The following is a 19,222-nucleotide window of genomic DNA, read 5'->3' on the forward strand; positions in this document are numbered from 1 at the left end:
GATCACCAGCCACCACCTGGAGATTGACAGCCCTACCTGGATAGGTACGGGGGGAGGGCATCCCATTTGATTCTCCTTCCCAGACTGTACATTCAGCTTTTTTCCCCTTCCCCAATGGTTTTAGAAACAAGGTGCTGCGGATTTCAGGGGACCTTGCCGAACCAGGAGAGCTCAGCTGGCAGCTCATTCTCTGCCTGCTCACGACCTGGATCATTGTCTACTTCTGCATTTGGAAGGGTGTTAAGTCCACTGGGAAGGTAAAGAGCATTCCTTCAGGGGTCTGTGTGTGCAAGCGTGTGTGTTGCAAGGGGAGAGAAGATTATGGAAGGGAATGTAAAGGCCTGTGGGCAGTGTTCCCTCTAAGCTGCAGAGTCTTGTGAGCAAAAATTCCACATTGTGAACTACTGGCATTAAAGTTGTGAGCTACTGCATAAATTAATACCATCTGGGGTCATTCTTCCTGATCAAAAATATGTGAGCTGGAGGCTAAAAATCTGTGAGCTAGCTCACGCTAACTCAGCTTTGAGGAAACACTGCCTGTGGCTAGTTCAGGTGTAATGGCGAACAGTGGTGGAAACTGAGGCTTGCTTTCCCCCTGCAAACCGGGATTTCAAAGCAGATTCAAACTGTGGTTTGCAAGTTTGCCAGTTTAGATGTAAAAGGGGAAACTATGCGGCGTACTCAGGAGGAAATAACTCCTTGTCTGGTGGAGGGAAGAGAGAAACAAGGCAGCAGCAGAAGTACATGAGCCATGGGGCGATTATGTCAAATCGTGGTATGGAGTTATGTCTGAAACGATTCTGTCTTGACACACCAAACAAAAAGTACAGAACACATCTGCCTAATGCAGAATCCCATCCCTGTGGGAATGCTGAGAGCAAAAAGTGAACCATTACATAAAATCTTACCACATGCTAGGGGTGCCAGCTCTGGGCTGGGAAATACCTGGAGATTTTGGAAGAACTTTGGGAGGGTGAGTTTTGAGGAGGGGAAGGAGCTCTGCAGAGTGTAATGTCATAGAATCCACCCTCCAAAGCAGCCATTTCCTCCAGGGGAATGGATCTCAGTCATCTGGAGATCAGTTCTAATTCCGGGAGATCTCCAGACCACACGTGGCATTTGGCAACCTTACAACATGCTGGTTTTTATGCTGCTGAAACAGGCCTCGTTCACATCCATTTTCTCATGGTGGTTACACCGCTGGTCGTGCACCGCTGGTCCATGTTCTTAGCTCTTGTCAGAAGTTCCATACGCAGCCCTGTATGACAACAATTAGCAGATGTGATTGTGGGGCGTGGAAGAATGTTGTATAGACAGTAACAAATAAAATATCTAGCATGGTGTAGTAGATTAGTATCTAGGACAGGGGTGGCCAAACTTGCTTAGCATAAGAGCTGCATAGAATAAGCATCAGATGTCTGACAGCTGCAAGACATGAACATCAGATGTTTGAGAGCCACAAGAGAGGGAGGAAGGCAAATAGATGGGGAGGTGGGAGGTGGAAAGAAAGCAACTTTTAAATGCATTCTCCAAGCTGCTAGCTAGCTTGGCTTGGAGAAGTGATTTAAAGAAAGAAATGCCTTCTCCAAACCAGCTGACAGGGCAGCGGGGGCTTTGAGAGCTACATAATATGTGTGAAAGAGCCACAGTTTGGCCACCCCTGATCTAGGAAATCCAGGTTCAGATCCCCTTAGCCTAACTTATTTCAAGGGGTGGTTGTTGTGAGGACAAAATAAAGGAAGGAGAATGATGTAGACCTTTTTATGTCATAGAATCACCAAGTCAGAAGGGGCCTCCAGGGTCATCTTGTCCAGCCCCCTGTACAATGTGGGAAACTCACAAATACCTTCTCTCAGATGCCCCCAATGACCCCTACTCCAAGCCCAGAAGATGCCCAAAAAACCCCAACAACCCTCCAAGATCCCTGGCAAAACTGGCCTGGAGAAAAATTGCTGCCTGATCCCAAAGTGGCCACTTAAGAGAAGAGTTGGGCATAAATATCTATGCAAATTTTCATTGAGATGCATCCTATATATCTAGAATTAATGCCTGTGGGAGGGTGTTCACATAACTGCTGCCTCTGTTGACTTTTGGCAACATGTCAGGTGATGTCATACATGTTTCGAAGCGTGATACAGATGACCAATGAAAGTGAAATAAATAAATAAATAAAACTGTTCCCTTACTACCAATAATATTTTTAAGAAGGCAGACAACACAATTATTTTGTAATTTGGTAGATCTGCTCTTAATATGTTTGACTGGAGAAACTGTTTATATTGAGACAGATAAACTATTATGTTTTTTGTTTGCCACTTTTTTATCTCTCTACTCTTTATGTTATTCTAAATTTGCTTTCTTTCTCTCCGTTTGAAATAAGTAAGTTAGAAGGATAAAGAGATTATATTTGTTTTTTATGCTTATCCAAATGATGACATCGCTAAAATAACAAGTCAGCTTGTACTTTTAATATGGTTAAGTTTAGCCAATTAGTTTTGTGTTGTGACCTCTCTGACTTTTTATATCTATATGTGCTGAAGAATAGTTTAGACTTGTATCTTAAGCAACAGATTAGTAAAAAGTGTATAATGGAAAATGAAGACGGTAGAATATAAGGGGAAAATTCAATATTTCCAGGTAGAAAGAATTGGGTATTTTGTTTTGAGGCAGAAATGTAACTGATATATTTGCAGCTTTCTTTGTTTCTGGTTTCCCATTCTGTATCCACCCTCCCTCTTGTTGTTTCTGTATATATGCATATGCTTTCTCTTTTCATAGCTAAAATCAACAAAGAAATTATTTGTTTACTTGGGCTGTAATAATCAGAGAGGCTCTTGACCTGTCTATAAATGTTTATGATTCCCAGGGCTTTTTTTGAAGCAGGAACTCCTTTGCATATTAGGCCACAGACCCCTGATGTAGCCAATCCTCCAAGAGCTTACAGTGGGCCCTGTACAAAGAGCCCTGTTAGAGGACTGGCTACATAAGAGAGGTGTGGCCTAATATGCAAAGGAGTTCCTGCTACAAAAAAAGCCCTGAGATACCCTTCCTCCTGGGAGCTTAGTTCGTAATGTACATGGTTCCCGTAATGTACTCTGTGAGGTATATTAGAGAGAGAGACTGTCCCAGGGTCACCTGGTAAGTTTTAGGGCTGAGAGGGGTTTTGTCCCAGTGATGAGGCATCTGGTAGCCATAGATCATTATCTTTTTATAATACTGCTTCTGTTGGTCTAGTATGTTTTTATCCTGTCTTTCCTCCAATGATCTTGGGGTGGTATAAATCATTCTTTCTTCCTCATTTGATCCTTGCAATGATCTTGTGAGGTAGGCTGGGCTGAGAAAGTGACTGATCTGACATCGACTAGCGAGCTCCACAGCTGAGCAAGGATTTGAACCCAAGTCTCATGGATGTCACTCTGACCCTCTAACCACTACACCTGCGTCTTCCAATGATGCCTTAGTCCCTTACCTTTTAATGGATCCTCCCTTTTTTGACCCAAGCATCCATATTTTATGAATTGCCAAGCCGAACTCTGTCCAGCAACCCTTTATGGCAGCCTACAAGGCTGTTCTTATTTTTGTTGCGTTCTTATTACATCATACATATATATATATTGACAGGTCGTATATTTCACTGCGCTGTTCCCCTACGTGGTTCTGATCCTGTTGCTCTTACATGGGGTGACCTTGCCTGGTGCGTTGGATGGCATCGTCTACTACCTGAAACCTGATTGGTCCAAGCTTGCCGTGGCACAGGTAAGGATTGGGACGCACTTGATGTGACGGAAAGAGGGCTTGAGAAGCTTTCTTTTGGGGAAGCGACCAGGAAGCCAAGTAGTAGCTGTAGCTGAGGTCTGTGCAGGGAACAAGGCCCTTGCATGTATTCACCACCGCCCTCTGGTGGCCAGGCCAGGCCATGCAAACAAGAGTTCTGCTCCCCTACTTGGTGGGGTTCATACCACAGCTGTTCCCCTCATCTCAGGTATGGATTGATGCTGGTACCCAGATCTTCTTCTCATATGCTATCGGGCTGGGAGCCCTGACCGCCCTTGGCAGCTACAACCGCTTCCACAACAACTGCTACAGGTGAGGCCCCACCCATACATGGGTTTCTAGCGATCCCCATGGCTGTCAGTACCGTAACTTGGAATCTGCTGGCTTTGTCTGAATCCCGAGATAATCGGCTCTTCAGTGTCATTTTTAAAAACCTGTTCCCAATTCCAGCCTTTTTAAAAAAGCTTGAAAATGCTCTTTTTTTAATGCACTTAAAAAAAAAAAGTGGCATCTTTTGCCCACTCCACTCCTGAACCCTATTATCTTCCTGCACATTTATTTCCAAGCCTGTGTATATTCTGCAATTCTGTGCAATCTGACTCAGTTTGATGCAGGTCATGAGTTGCACTGATGCACAAGCCTGCTTTTTCTTCCTTTCCCTTTTTTTCCTTTTGCAAGCCAGAGTACACACAGACTTGCTTATTCCCTTCATTCCCTGCATCATTTCCAGCCCCCCCTTTCCATATGCAGACAAATGTCCAAATGCTATCATCCAAATAAGAAAAAGCAATGTTAATGTTTGCACCGTGTACTTTGACTGAACAGCTGGAAGGACGCTGTGTGTGGAGTTAGCAGCCCAGGAAGCAATGGAATTGTCTCGCCCCACACCATTAGGCTCTGGAGGCATATACATGAGTGCCTTAAAATGCCATTCTGGCCTGCCCCAGCCATTGCCACTAGGCAAAGTAGGTGATTCTGGGGGTACCAAATTGGGTGCTCCCCCCATATGACTTGATGACATTATCAGTGGGGGGGCACCAGAAATTAGTCTTGCCTAGGGTGCCAGACGGTCTAGGGCCAGCCCTGGCTGCAGGAGAAAAGCTCCTGCTAGCTAGAGGTCAGGTAGCCACTGCTGTGGCTTGACCGCTACAACATCCAGCTTCTTGCTGCCACCCTTGAACTCTTCATCCTGTGCATAGTGGAAGAAATCTTCTTTCGCACCCCAAAAGCCTTGCCCTGCAATGGCAGATAGCCTTACGTTGAGTCTCCGGGGGTTTTGTACCAAGGTTCAGCCCAGAAAATGCAACATAACAGAAGAGTGCAATTGAAGGGGAGGAACAGTGGCTCAGTGGAAGAACATCTGCTTGGTAAGCAGACGGTCCCAGGTTCAATCTCCGGCATCTCCAACTAAAAAGGGTCCAGGCAAATAGACATGAAAAACTTCAGCTTGAGACCCTGGAGAGCCGCTGCCAGTCTGAGTAGACAGTACTGACTTTGATGGACCGAGGGTCTGGTTCAGTAAAAGGTAGCTTCATATGTTTATATATGAACATGTACAGAGTGTGTTCCCTTCACCCAATCCAGCCACCTAGGCGGCTGGGGTCAGGAGGAAGGGCTTCCAAATCCAAAGGCATCACAGTTTCTGCTGTGAGTTGGAGCAGGGGCGAGGCTGAGGGCCTTAGGGATCAGCTGGTGCTGGGGCTTTTCTCTATTAACCTGAACCCCCCCTTACAGGGATGCCTACATCTTGGCCGTCATCAACAGTTCGACCAGCTTTTTTGCTGGCTTCGTGGTGTTTTCTGTCCTGGGCTTCATGGCGTCGGAGCAGGGTGTCGACATCTCCCAGGTGGCAGAGTCAGGTGAGTGCCAGCCACGCTTCCTGCCATCCAGTCGGTGGCTTCTCCTTTCCCCGTGCAGGTGGGCTCTTGGAGGCGTTTTTGCATGGGTGAAAATAACTCGGTGGAAGAGCATGTGCTTTGCATGTCAAATGGGCCCAAGCCCAGTCCCTGGCACCTCTGTTTCAAAGCAGCTGGGCTGGGAAAGAACTTTGCTTTGACCCTGGAGAGCTGCTGCCTATCAGCATAGGGCTTGGTGGACCAGGATCTGGTTGGAAAATACCCAGGGCTTTTTTTGGTAGCAGGAACTCCTTTGCATATTAGGCCACACTCCCTTATGTAGCCAATCCTCCTACAGCTTACAGGGCTCTTAGTGCAGGGCCTACTATAAGCTCTTGGAGGATTGGCTACATCAGGGGTGTGTGGTCTAATATGCAAAGGAGTTCCTGCTACCAAAAAAGCCCTGGAAACACCTAGACAGCAGCTCCTTTAAATCCTTCCCAAAGAATTCTCTGCAGCTGCAATGCCTCTTAAGTTGCATTCTCTCTTTCAGGTCCGGGCCTGGCCTTCATTGCCTACCCCAAAGCCGTGACCCTGATGCCACTCTCTCCACTCTGGGCTACACTGTTCTTCTTCATGCTTCTTGTCCTGGGGCTGGACAGCCAGGTAGCCATGTAACGTGGGATAGGTTAAGGTCGGAGAGGGTGATAGGGCAGGGAGGGGCTGTGGCTCAGAGGCAGAATTTCTGCTCGGCTCGCAGAAAATCCCAGATTCAGTCCTTGGCATTCCCAGTTAAAAGGGTCAGGTAGCAGGTGATGTGGACGACCTCTGCCTGAGACCCTGGAGTAGGGCTGCCAGGCCCCCGGTCTGGGTGGGGGTTCTCCTACCCAGGAGGTTCCCAACCTGCCAGCCCACACTGGGCCAGCAGGGAGAACCTCCCCCGGTGTCGCTGGCACGATGACATTACCCACAAGTGATGTCATTGCACTGGCCGCTTTATGGTTTTCCCGGACGCTATAGCAATTTGGAAGGTACCATAGAGTTTTTCCCTCCCAAAGTGCTAGAATGTCTGGGAAAACCACCGGAGGCCACTGCCTGTCTGAATAGGCAATCTGGATTTTGATGGGCCAAGGGACTGAAACGACTTCAGAATTTCATGACATTGCTAATTGACCAGGAAGTACAGTTCTGGTCATGCTCCTGTGCCGTTAACAGCTGCTTTCTCTGTGCAAACCAGCAAGTGAGGCTTTTCATGTGTCATGCTAATCAACAGATTGCTGGCATCTACAGATTAATTGGCTTTTAAAAGGCCAAGCGGCAGGTTAGAAATGAAGGCAGGGGAGAGACAGCATTCTGTCCGAGGGAAGTACCGGGGATGGGGTTATAGATGCATAATGGGAAAGGGGAGAGAATGCTGTACCAGTTGGGAGTGTCAAGGTAAGCCTGAAACTAATCTGAGGTCAGCCTAAATGAAAACCAACATCGTGCATTTGCTGGGGCCGTTAAAGGATTGCTGAGCATGTGCAGAGTGCCTTCTTTTCACAATAGCGAGAAGAGGTGATTCACCCTGTTGCTTTGATCCAGCACACTTGGGGCAGTGGCCGGCTGCAAAAGCAGCAGAGCACGTTCTCAATTAGCACCGTCAGTCCTGGCATGCCTCAGCAATATAGCTGCCTTGCTTGGGTCAAAGGCACCAGCATCTAGGTCAAGGGTCAGAGTCGCTGAGCTAGCAGGCATGAGTGCTGGCACATCTTCTGTCTTTCAGAAAACTCATTTAAGCAGGGGTGGAATTCTAGCAGGAGCTCCTTTGCATATTAGGCCACCCACCCCAATGTAGCCAATCCTCCAAGAGCTTACAAGGCTCTTTTTGGTAAGCTCTTGGAGGACTGGCTGCATCAGGGAAGTGTGGCCTGACATGCAAAGGAGCTCCTACTAGAATTCCACCCCTGTATTTAAGCTTGGTAATGGGGCACTTCCCCCTCCCTCTCTCTTCATTTCTCCCTGACAGTTTGTGGGCGTGGAGGGTTTCATCACGGGCATCCTGGACCTGTTCCCACAGCCAGCAGCGGGCTCCCGACGCAGAGAGGTCACTGCTGCGATCTGCTGCCTTGTTTGCTGCATCATCGACCTCTCCATGGTGACCCAGGTGAGGCTGAAGCAGGGAGAAACAATGGGGTTTCTAGGAAATGCACTTGAGTGGCCTTCGGAAGAGGGGGCGCAAGTATGCAGGATAAAGCAGCTCAAATTTTGGGGCAGGGGATCCGCCCAAGAACGGCAGAAGGAACACATTACGCTGGTGCTTTCGGTTCTGTCTTGGCTGTTCCGGTCGCTGGTTGTCAAGAACCGTATTAAAGTGCAGTCCATTGGCTTCATGAGCTGCAAGCACCGTATGTTTATACCGACTAAAGAGTCTTAATACGGATTGTGAGAAGTGCTCAGGGCAGGATTCTGGTGAACCTTCCAGGGAACGGAATTCCCTGGATGGGGACTGAGCATGAGCCAGGAGGGATTGCCTGGTCTGAGGTTAGATTTTGATTGGCTGTTCCCTGCAGCTCATCAAGGCTCATTCTCCATTGATGCACAACTCTCGGGGTTGGGGGGGGGAAGCTTTATTCCTCAATAAATCTGTTCAATCTTTAAGAATCCGCAAGGCACTTTGTTGTTTTGGCTGCAACAGACTAACACAGCCAGCCTCTCTTGAACGACGACGAGAGGTACTCTGGCTCATCCTAAGGACTGCGAAGGGACCCAAGGAAGTTGACAGCCAATATAGGTTAGGATTCTTCCCATTCCTCAGCAGGTATCTTCCCGGACAGCTGAGCTCCTATGAAAAGGTGATGATCGTGCTCCATAGACCGGCCGACTATTGACACTCAAGCCAGTTCCCAGCATTCTGTCACAGTCAGGAGGAGGCTGTGCAGGCTTGATTTTTCAGCAGTTGGGATTATATGATAAAAAGTAGATCTAACACACTCCCCCAACTCCAAATGCACCACTCTTTCCCGTATGGTCGCCATTTTCTCCTAGGGGCAAGCTGTCACAAAGATGGGGAAGCGGGGATTCTGTGATTGGGTGAGAGAATGTGCTCCCTCAGTAGTGGTGGTGGCAAGACACAGCTGACTTACGGTGACCCCATACAGATTTCCAAGTTGAGAGAGGAACAGAGGTGGTTTGCAATTCCCTGCAAAGCAACCCGGGACTTCCTTGGTGGTCTCCCATCCAAGTGCTAACCACGGCCATGAGGAGGTTGGGTTTGTCTGGGCCACTCAAGTTAGGCCATTCTGTCGTGTTTTATGTTCTCTCTTTAATGCCCCTCATTTCCCCAGGACTTCCCACAGGCCTTTCTGTGTAGGCCCCTGACCATACCCAACTAGCCTGTCAAACTAAAAAGCATTTCTCTAGTTCAAAATAATAAACACTATCTGTGCCTCAGTGAGTGAGTGATTGCTAATTGGCTCTTTTCCTTCGTTGTGTGTGACCCTAGGGGGGCATGTACGTCTTTCAGCTCTTTGACAACTATTCAGCCAGTGGGATCACACTTCTGTGGCAGGCCTTCTGGGAGTGTGTGGTGATCGCTTGGGTCTACGGTAAGGGGCATTGGAACAATGGGAGACTGGGGGGACAAAGAAGTTTTACAAAATGAAGATTTTTACCTCAGGTGTGAGGTATGTCCCTGTCTGCATCCTAAATCGGCTTTGGCCCATGGTGCAGTAGGAAATCTGGCCACTGAGGCTGGATACTCTGCCTTCTGTGCCCTTTTCAAGCTACAGGGGGCTGGGAGTGGAGACACCTCGCATGACATTAGATTCTGATTGGCTGTTACCGGCAGGTGCTGACCGCTTCATGGATGACGTCGCCCGCATGATTGGCTACCGGCCTCTGCCCTACATGAAGTGGTGCTGGTCACTCATTACGCCAGCTGTGTGTGTGGTGAGTCACAGTAGTAGCAGTGAAAGCAGAAGGGCCCGTCCCAAATCTGGGATTATCCAGGCTGCTTCATTATGAAGGTGTCGGGTCAAGTGTGGAAGGAAAGGTGCTGATTTTGCTAGGCTTCTTCGCCCACACCCAGCAACATTTGTGTTCTCACCCATGCTTTCCCTACCACAAGGAATGCACAGGAACACAGATCTGGCTGACTTGGCCAGGGCTCCAGCTCAAAAAAAGGTCTCTGGCAGAGAGAAGGCATTAGGAAGCCACAAGCTCCCATACTGCGTGCTCCATCCTCTCTGCCGCCTCCCGCCTCCAGCGGGCTTGAGAAGAGAACGAGAGATGTAGAGCCACCCATGAGCACCCCCTCCCGGGAGAATCTAGACCTGCTGCTGCCCACTCCACCACACGTGGCTCTGGCTGTGTTGGAGGGGGGCAAAACAACATCTCTCATTGGGCTGTGTGAAATGCAACTGATGGCACTGTACTGTTGTGTCAATATGCAGAAATAACCTACTGAATGGGTGTCATCACTTCTGATGATGGCAGAGGGTGTGGCCTAATATGCAAATGATTCCTGCTGGGCTATTTCTACCAAAAAAAAAGCCTTTCCTACCACTACAAGTAAACTTTTTGCCCTTTAAAAATTGGTAGTAATTTATAGTGATATAAACTACTTAAAAAAAAAAAACCCTGACGGCATGCTGGAGGCAGGAGACAGGGAATGGTGGGGTGAGGGGGCAGAAAGGAAAACTGCACAGTGTGGAAGTTCCATTGCTACTGAGCCTGCCTTTGCAGGGGAAACCAAATAAGAACAACTCCAGTGTGGACCAGGCCTGTAGCTACAGTGGGGCCTGGGGGGCCAGGCCCATCCTTTCAAACCCCCTTCCAACTGTATGGCCCCTCCATTGGAGGGTTCCCGATCTGTCCTCTTTGCTCACTGCCACTCTGAACCAGTGGTAGCATTGCTGCCGATCTCTCTGCAGCCAGAGGGGCACATAAGAAAGGGGTGAGGGGAGCAGAGCTGCTGTGACTGCCCAGGTGAAGGGGGGGGGGGTTAGCTTGTGAGACTCAAGGCAGCTTCCAGTGCCAAGAGCCCAGGGCTACCAAACCGGGTGGCCCCACAGCCCCCACCCCCCCACAACAACAACACTTGCTGTGGACCCCACCAAAAATGAAATCCTGGCTATGGCCCTGGTGTGGACCCCTTCTGGCTTTTTGGTAGCCCCACGAGTGTCTTTAAACTGCTTTGTATGAACAATGTTCCCTCTAATTCCAACCCCCCCCCCACACACACACACGCTGAGCGGAGGAGTTCACATCCTGAGCAGAACAGAACTGCTGTAATCTTCAAATGGGCACTGGGCAGCGCAAGACCCTGCACGGCTCCAGACTACTGCTGAGCGGAGCTTCCTGTAGGGCTGCCAATCCCCAGGTGGGGGCAGGGGATCCCCCGGTTTGGAGGCCCTCCCCTCACTTCAGGGTCGTCAGAAAGCAGGGGGAGGGAGGAAATGTCTTCTGGCCACTCCATTATTCCCTATGGAGACCAATTCTCATGGGGTATAATGGAGAATTGATCTGCAAGTATCTGGGGGGCCCTATTTTTTGAGGTAGAGGCACCACATTTTCAGCATAGCATCCAGTGCCTCTCCCCCCAAAACCCTCCAAGTTTCAAAAGAATTGGACCAGGGGGTCCACTTCTATGAGCCCCAAAAGAAGGTGCCCCTATCCTTCATTATTTCCAGTGGAGGGAAGGCATTTAAAAGGTGCGCAGTCCCTTTAAATGTGATGGCCAGAACTCCCTTTGGAGTTCAATTATGCTTGTCGCAACCTTGCTCCTGGCTCCACTCTCAAAGTCTTCTGGGTCCACCCCCAAAGTCCCCAGATTTTTCTTGAATTAGACTTGGCAACCCTAGCTTCCTATGTTAACAAGTGACCGCTCACACGCACAGCTTCGAACCTGCACTCCCTCTGTGTTTACCCCTTTTCCCATGCAGTGCCAATTTAAGGTTTGCATGCATTTAAATAAAATGACACACATGCAAAGCTAGACGGGCTGCTGCCTCCCCTTCCCATCCCATTCTCTAGCAAGCGCAAGGATGCCAGCTGCCCTGCGGCTTAAGGGCTTCCCAGATCCCCTCAGACGCCCATCTGTATTGCAGTTCTGCTTTCCTCTTAAACATTTGTCTTGGCAGCACCAGGTGGCGTCAAGTTGGCAAATGAGATTTTAAAGGGCAAAGCTCATGGAAAACTGTGAACTCCCTTCAACCTGAAGAAATTGCATCCTACTCAGTCTCCTGTCTTTAGCCAAGTTGACTATGCCACAAGTTTATTTATTTATTGCACTTGTATCCCGCCCTCCCCAAACGGGCTCAGGAGAATGTAGTTCCCTGGCATGTTTTTAAGAACACATGTGGAAAACCAGGAAATGGTTACAGATACACATCTTGGGGTAGTTAAAAATCAAGAAAACCTTGGTGATCAAAACACTGGAATGAAAACAGAGAGAGCATCAAAGAGGCAGTTTTGTATAGTGGTTGAGTGCACGGACTCTTATCTGGAAGAACCAGGTTTGATTCCCCATTCCTTCACTTCCAGCTTCTGGAATGGCCTTGGGTCAGCCATAGCTCTCACAGAGCTGTCCTTAAAAAGGCAGCTTCTGGGAGAGCTCTCTCAGCCCCACCAACTTTACAGGGTGTCTGTTGTGGGGGAGGAAGGTAAAGGAGATTGTAAGCCACTCTGAGATTTGGAGTGGAGGGCGGGATATAAATCTAAGTTCATCTTCTTGTCAAATGTATTATTTATTTACTTTATTTTTATCCCACCTTTCTCCACCAACGGAGCCTCAAAGCAGATTACATCATTCTCCTCTCCTCTGTGTTATCCTCACAACCACCCTGTGAAGTAGGGTAGGCTGAGAGTGTGTGACTGGCCCAAGGTCACCAAGCAAGCTTCCATGGCAGAATGGGGAGTCTAGTCTGGGTCTCCCAGATCCTAGCCCAACCTTAAAAAAAAAAATTCCCAAAAGTTCTAACCCAACCTTTTAACCTCTACACCACACTGGCAAGAGTTTGTCTCTGTCTGCCTCACACCCCAACAACCTGCTTCTCAGAATTGTGAGGGTTTAATGGGAATACTGCAATGCATACTGCCTTGAGTTCCATGGGGAAGGGTGGAATACTAATGTGCCTTTTTAAATATGGCATCTGTTTCCATCCTGGGTTTGCATATATTACTCCCAGAATAGAAGGGCAGGTCATCTCGTACTCCAAAGGTCTGCTAGGAGCCTATTCTCAGTTGTAGTATGATAAAAGCATTCGGGAGAAGCTGTGGCTTGGCAATAAAGCATCTGCTTTGCATGCAAATTATCCTAGGTTCAATCCCTGGCATCTTGCATTAGAAGGTGAAAAGCCTGAGACTTCAGAGAGCAGTAGGCAGTCAGAGTAGACAATGCAGGACTCAAAAGACCACTGCTCAAATGAAGCTGAACACAAGTGTTTCGTGAAAAGGAACCTGGACTTGAGCTTGCCTCCCAGTTCTAAAAGCCAGTTTGGTGTAGTGGTTAAGTGTGCGGACTCTTATCTGGGAGAACTGGATTTGATTTCCCCACTCATCCACATGCAGCTGCTGAAATGGCCTTGGGTCAGCCATAGCTCTTGCAAGCAATGTTCCCTCTAAGCTGCAGAGTCTTGTGAGCAAAAATTCTACTTTGTGAGCTACTGGTATTAAAGTTGTGAGCTACTAGAATTAAAGATGTGAGCTACTGCATAAATTACTGTGCTCAGGGGTCAATTTTCCTGAACTAAGACAAAAATGTGTGAGCTGGAGGCTAAAAATCTGTGAGCTAGCTCTACTAACTCAGCTTAGAGGGAACACTGCTTGCAAGCGCTGTCCTTGAAAGGGCAGCTGCTGTAAAAACTCTCTCAGCCCCACCTATCTCACAGAGGGTGTCTGCTGTGGGGGGAGAAGATAAAGGAGATTGTAAGCCACTCTGAGACTCTGATTCAGAGCGAAGGGCAGAGTATAAACCTACAGTCTTCTTCTAAAAGGCCCTCTCTGGCCTCTCCCTCCCCAGGGCATTTTCCTGTTCCACGTGGTGAACTATCAGCCATTGACTTACAACAAGACCTATGTCTACCCCTGGTGGGGAGAGGCTATCGGCTGGGCTCTGGCCCTCGCGTCCATGCTCTGCATCCCCTGCACTGTCGCCTACAAGCTCCTGCGAAGCAAGGGCTCCTTGCAACAGGTGAGTGCCAGTCTCTCCTTTCCACCAGGCACCCCAGGGTCTAGCCTGGCCACTGGCAGAGGCTGCCAAATGTCCATCCGGGGATGCTGTTGTCAGCACCGTTCATTATGAAGCTTCCTAGGTTGTGCTGAGAGCATGCTGTGGGGAAGAAGCGGCTGCGCCTTTGTCCCTGCTTGCTCCACTGCCCTTCACAGAATGGCCTTGCAAATTGCCTGTTGTAGCAGCATGACTCTTGCTGTGCATCTTTTGTCCAAAGTGGGCTGTGAGCAGGGCTCTGGCCCACAAAGAGGAACTTGCTGTGGTCTCTGGGCAAGCCAGCTGTCAGGCACCACCATAAACCCTGCACTGAATGCCTGGCTGACTCTGGGGAAGAATATAAGAAGAACCCTGCTAGATCCAACCAGTGGTCCATCTAGTCCAGCATCCCATCTCATGCAGTGGCCAACAACAAGACATAGAGGCAGAGGCCTTCCCTTGAAGTTGCCTCCTAGCTCTGGGAATCAGAGGCTTAGTGCCTCTGATTGTGGAGGTTCCCCACAGACACCATGGCTAGTAGCCATCAATGGATTTATCCTCCATGAATCTGTCTTATCCCTTTTTAAAGCTGTCTATTGCTTTGGCCATCACTAGGTCCTCTGGCAACAAATTTCACATTTTAATCACTCTCTCTGTAAAGAAAGCCATTGGAATGGCCCACTATCCAGAGGGCACAATATCCAGTCACCAGAATGGAATTGGAAAGTGTGTTCTTCAGCTGCTAAGCAGCTGTGCTGTACTTCCCCTTTTCTAACCAAAAAGGATTTACACCCTCATTGACTGATTCTTCTGCAATGCACACAAAACTGCTCGCAGCCAGTGTTCCCTCTAAGCTGAGTTAGCATGAGCTAGCTCACAGTTTTTTAGCCTCTGACTCACACATTTTTGACTTAACTCTGGAAAAATGGCTTGGGAGCAAATTAATTTATTCAGTAGCACACAACTTTAATGCCAGTAGCTCACGAAATAGAATTTTTGCTCACAAGACTCCACAGGTTAGAGGGACTATTGCTCACAGCCCTTTCAATTAGACTCATATCTTTTCCACACACTCGAGTTACTCCTGGTTTTCTTGGTAGTCAGTCTACTATCATTGGACTCAGTTTGGGCAGGGCTCTTGCTTTTATTTTAAAATGAAAACTGGGAATTCAGAGGACCTGCTTAAACTATCATTGCAACACTATAGCATCATATCATTATTTTAAGGCCAGTCTTTTAAAAAAAATTGAAATCACTCATTTGGGGTGGGAGGGGGAGCGTGGTTTAATGATGATGACAGGCAGTCATTGAAAAGTGGGCTGGAGGTGGGTGGGACAAAGAAAACCGATAGAAACATTACACACTAGGAAAAAGCTGACTCAAAATTGGCTTCCAGAAATAACATTGGGGTAAAAGTAGTCTCAAAAGAGCTGGGGGGAAAACAAACAAACAAAAATGGGGGAAATTAAAGCACAAAAATTCATGTGGAAATCAGGGAAACCAAACCAGTATGGGAACAGAAGTGACCAAAAAAAAAAAAAAGTGGAATAGCCCTCAGTCTGCTTGCTATCTTTTGGCCAGAGGGGAACTTTAGTACCTAAATGCAAGGGACTTTTTTCTCTTGTGAACATATGAAGCTGCCTTATACTGAATCAGACCTTTGGTCCATCAAAGTCAGTATTGTCTTCTCAGACTGGCAGCGGCTCTCCAGGGTCTCAAGCTGAGGTTTTTTCACACCTATTTGCCTGGACCCTTTTTGGAGATGCCAGGGATTGAACCTGGGACCTTCTGCTTCCCAAGCAGATGCTCTACCACTGAGCCACCCTCCTCTCCTCTCCTTTTTTTTTTTTTTTTTTTGAATTCCCTCCCTAGAGAGGCCTGGCTGGCTTCACTCTCCCCCATTTGGCAGTAAACTTGTGAAGACTTCCTTTTTGGTAAGGAATTTCAGCCTTTGCAGGGGTTGCCAAGGATGGCTTTATGATACTGTTTGGCCTTGGGTTTTAAAAAGTTTAGTGATTTTGGATTGGTGGGGAAAGGGAGGTTCAGTTTTTATGATACCTGTTTGATTTGTGCAGCTTTGAGAGCCCAGCTAAGGTAACAGAAACCAGTGACACATATGGTGGCAGTACCTGAGTTGCTAATTGATGCCGCTTTTTGTTTCTCCCTCAGCGCTGGCAGGTGCTAACCACCCCTGTCTGGGGCCACCACCACCTGGAGTACATGACACCCGAAGCTGAGGCAAAGCTCTTGCCCCCTGATGGTCTTGCTGCAGCCCCCTTGGAGAAGGCAACACTTTTTGAGACTGTGATCTAAGGGCTCATCCCCTTCCCTGTAGTGATAGCATGTGACATCAAGATCATCTGGGAGGAGAGGGTGGTGTGGTGGATTGCAATGCAAGAGACCCAAAAAAAAATCCCTCCACCCTCACGAACTGTGCTGCCCGCCATTTTGGTTGTGATCGACACCTTGCGCACGTCAGAAAAGTCATCTTGAGGGAGGGTCATGTGACTGCCCACATGACTGAAGATCAGATCTGAGCGAGTCCACATTGTAACTAGGAGGTGCTTATGGCAGCAGGGGGCAAACACCACCACCTCACACCCCCATTTCTTCCGGACAAAGACCAAGCCTCTCCCTTCCATGGAAGGACAGGTGATCACCTTATCCCAACTGCTGTCAGTATTAGCTTTCAAGCATTATGCAAGAGCATTGGCTCCTTCATACCTGACAGGCTAGGCAACCCATCCCTGGCCAGATGAATCCATCCCCAGTTTTCCAGAATTCCTTAATATGCCTAATGTAGATCAGTTCAGCAAATGCTCCAGTAGGTTTCCCCCAACAATGTGCCCTGGTCTTTACATGGGGCTTTTACCTCCATGTAGAAAGCACTTTTTGGTTCTTCTGTGCGGGCCCAATACAGGTAACAGTGGCTGATGGCATTCAGGTTTCACTTCCCTAGACAGAAGAGACAAACACTACTCTCTTTCTAGCATTCTGTGGCACATTCCACTTCCATAGCTTATTCACTGCTCCCAGAGCCACGTCCCATGCACAGCTTCAGTCAGAATTTTGTCCGTAATCATGACCACATAGCCTTTTATGTCCTCGACTTCGTCCGCGAGGTGACGATTTTCCAGGTTCTGTCCAAGGCAACAATTCTTGTCCCTGTCACCTTAAATGAACCAGTCGTTCTCTTCCACAGCCCTTCCACACCCTTCTGTCCTGTTGACCTTTTCGTAGGCTCTTTTCCTGGGAGCTAGGAGCCAGGGCGTGCCAACTGCACACCGCCCCTGAAATTCAGGATTCAGTTCCCAAATCCTCCTCTCACTGGAGATGAGAAGGGAGCCTCCACAAATGAATGGTCCTCTGTGGGCCTTGTCAAAATATTTGGGGTGGGGTAGAGCTGGAAGTGTCATTGAGACAAGGGGGGAGGGTTCTTTTCCTTTCCTGAATAAGCTGCTTGCCTTCTGTGGCCTTTTCCCTTCCTGTACATACATTGACGAGCATCCCATCCTGACTTAATATGGCCGACACCTTTCTTTCCGGCAGGGCTTCCAGGCTGTTAACATCTGCATGAAAGGTAGCAATCCAACAAGCACAGCCTTTTCTGGCTTGGGTTCTTGCAGTGATCAAGAAAACTCCACTTGTTGAATTCCTCCTGGCTGTTGAAAGATGGAGGAGCCCGCTGAGAACCCTAGATCTTAGCCTAGCGTGTTCACATTCCTTCCCCTTCCCCTTCACGCACACAAAGACACACACACACGCTGTAGCTTCCAACCATGCTGCTGTATTCCTCAATGTATGCATTTGTAATATATGAACGTTTGTGCCAAACTGGGCTGAGCCCAACTCTTCCCCCTGCTCCTTTACAGGCTGTAATTGCTACCACTCGCCACTCCTACCTGACCTACTTCCCAGCTCTCTTTTTTTACCCCTGCAGTCACATGCTCAGTATGGTACAGATCCAACCATCCGACAGTAAATATGGGAGCAATTCTGCCTGTGTCTGCAGCATCTTTGTCAACATGGGGGGGGGGGTGGCGGCGGCTCAAGCCTTGACCCTCTCCTTCATATCCTTTAGGTCAGTTTTACTCATTTGGACTGTCATGTGAACTAGTCACTCTCTGTTCAGCAGCTGGGGGTGGGTCACATGAAGCTCCCTTATAGCAAATAAAAACCTTGGTCCATCACAGTCAACCTTGTCTACTAGGTCTGGTAGCCTCTCTCCAGGTGAAAAGTTTTGCAACACTATCCTCTTACCAGGGACCTTCTGCATGGATAGCATGTGCTCTACCCCTGAGCCACAGCCCCTCCCCATCTTCTGACTCACTTGCAAGCACACTAATGCCCAATAGGAGACATCTTTCTTTATGATGTGGGGCATGCAAGGCCTCTGTTGGTGTACTGTGGCCCATTTCTGCTTCTCTGTATTGCACTTGTGCCCTACCATTACAAGAATGGTGGCGAGGACTGGGTCACCAGTGGCCACCTGAGGGGGGGGGAACCCTATGCAGGGGTGGCCAACGGTAGCTCTCCAGATGCTTTTTGCCTACAACTCCCATCAGTCCCAGCCAGCTGATGGGAGTTGTAGGCAAAAACTTCTGGAGAGCTACCGTTGGCCACCCCTGGGCCCTATAGGGTAGAATTTCTCAAATTCTTCTGAATGTGAGGCACACAGCACAGCACCAGCCACCTGTTTGGCAGGTGAGCCAATGGAAGCTCTTGCATGAAGCCACAGGCATCTTGTGGTGATGCAGAGGCATCTGATTGGGTTGAAGGGATATTCAGCAGCACTTCTTAACCTTTATAAGTCTCTTGTCTCTCTCACACACTTTTCTCTCTGACCCCACTTTGTCACTTACGGAGCCCAGGGCTGTAGCTACAGTGGGGTCTGGGAGCCAGGCCCATCCTTTCAACCCCCCTTCCAACTATATGGCCCCTCCATTGGAGGGCCTCCAATCTGTCCCCTTTGCTCACCGCCACTCTAAACAAGTAGTAGCATCGCTGCAGGTCTTTTCGCTTTTCTCTCTCCCCTTCCTTAACACAACTTGCTAAGCAAAGAGGGGATGGGGGGAAGAGTCAAGAGGTCTCTGTCTCTCGGGGAGATAGGCACATAAGAAAGGGGTGGGGGGACCAGAGCTGCTGTGACTGCCCAGGCAAAGGTGGGATTAGCTTGTGGAACTCAAGGCAGCTTACAGTGCTGAGAGCCCTGGGCTGCCAAACTGGGTGCCCCCCCCCAAACAACAAATCCTGCTGTGGGCCCCACCAAACATGAAATCCTGACTACGGCCCTGACAGAGCCCATCGGTGGATTGCACAAAACATAATATTCAATACCTGCTGCTTCTGATCACTAGAATTAAAGAGAAGTAGATGTGCGTATGAAGAACTGCTTTGAATGGATGTCCCTTTGATTCTTCTGGGT

General features: G+C 48.6%; 1 protein-coding gene across 1 annotated transcript in view; it reads left to right on the top strand.

Annotated features, from left to right (window-relative positions):
• The window catches only part of LOC132572407 (sodium- and chloride-dependent creatine transporter 1-like), a 30,147-nt gene extending 13,970 nt beyond the window's left edge, over positions 1–16,177 (top strand). The window contains exons 5-14 of the mRNA XM_060239374.1: positions 125–257; positions 3,622–3,756; positions 3,983–4,086; positions 5,509–5,633; positions 6,163–6,275; positions 7,618–7,755; positions 9,094–9,196; positions 9,439–9,539; positions 13,612–13,782; positions 15,967–16,177. Coding sequence (XP_060095357.1) covers positions 125–257; positions 3,622–3,756; positions 3,983–4,086; positions 5,509–5,633; positions 6,163–6,275; positions 7,618–7,755; positions 9,094–9,196; positions 9,439–9,539; positions 13,612–13,782; positions 15,967–16,110 — 1,267 coding nt within the window. The 3' untranslated portion in view covers positions 16,111–16,177. The remainder of the gene's footprint in view (positions 1–124; positions 258–3,621; positions 3,757–3,982; positions 4,087–5,508; positions 5,634–6,162; positions 6,276–7,617; positions 7,756–9,093; positions 9,197–9,438; positions 9,540–13,611; positions 13,783–15,966) is intronic.
• The last annotated feature ends 3,045 nt before the right edge of the window (positions 16,178–19,222 follow it).

Source organism: Heteronotia binoei, chromosome 5 (genome assembly GCF_032191835.1).
Source record: "Heteronotia binoei isolate CCM8104 ecotype False Entrance Well chromosome 5, APGP_CSIRO_Hbin_v1, whole genome shotgun sequence".
NCBI lineage: Eukaryota > Metazoa > Chordata > Lepidosauria > Squamata > Gekkonidae > Heteronotia > Heteronotia binoei.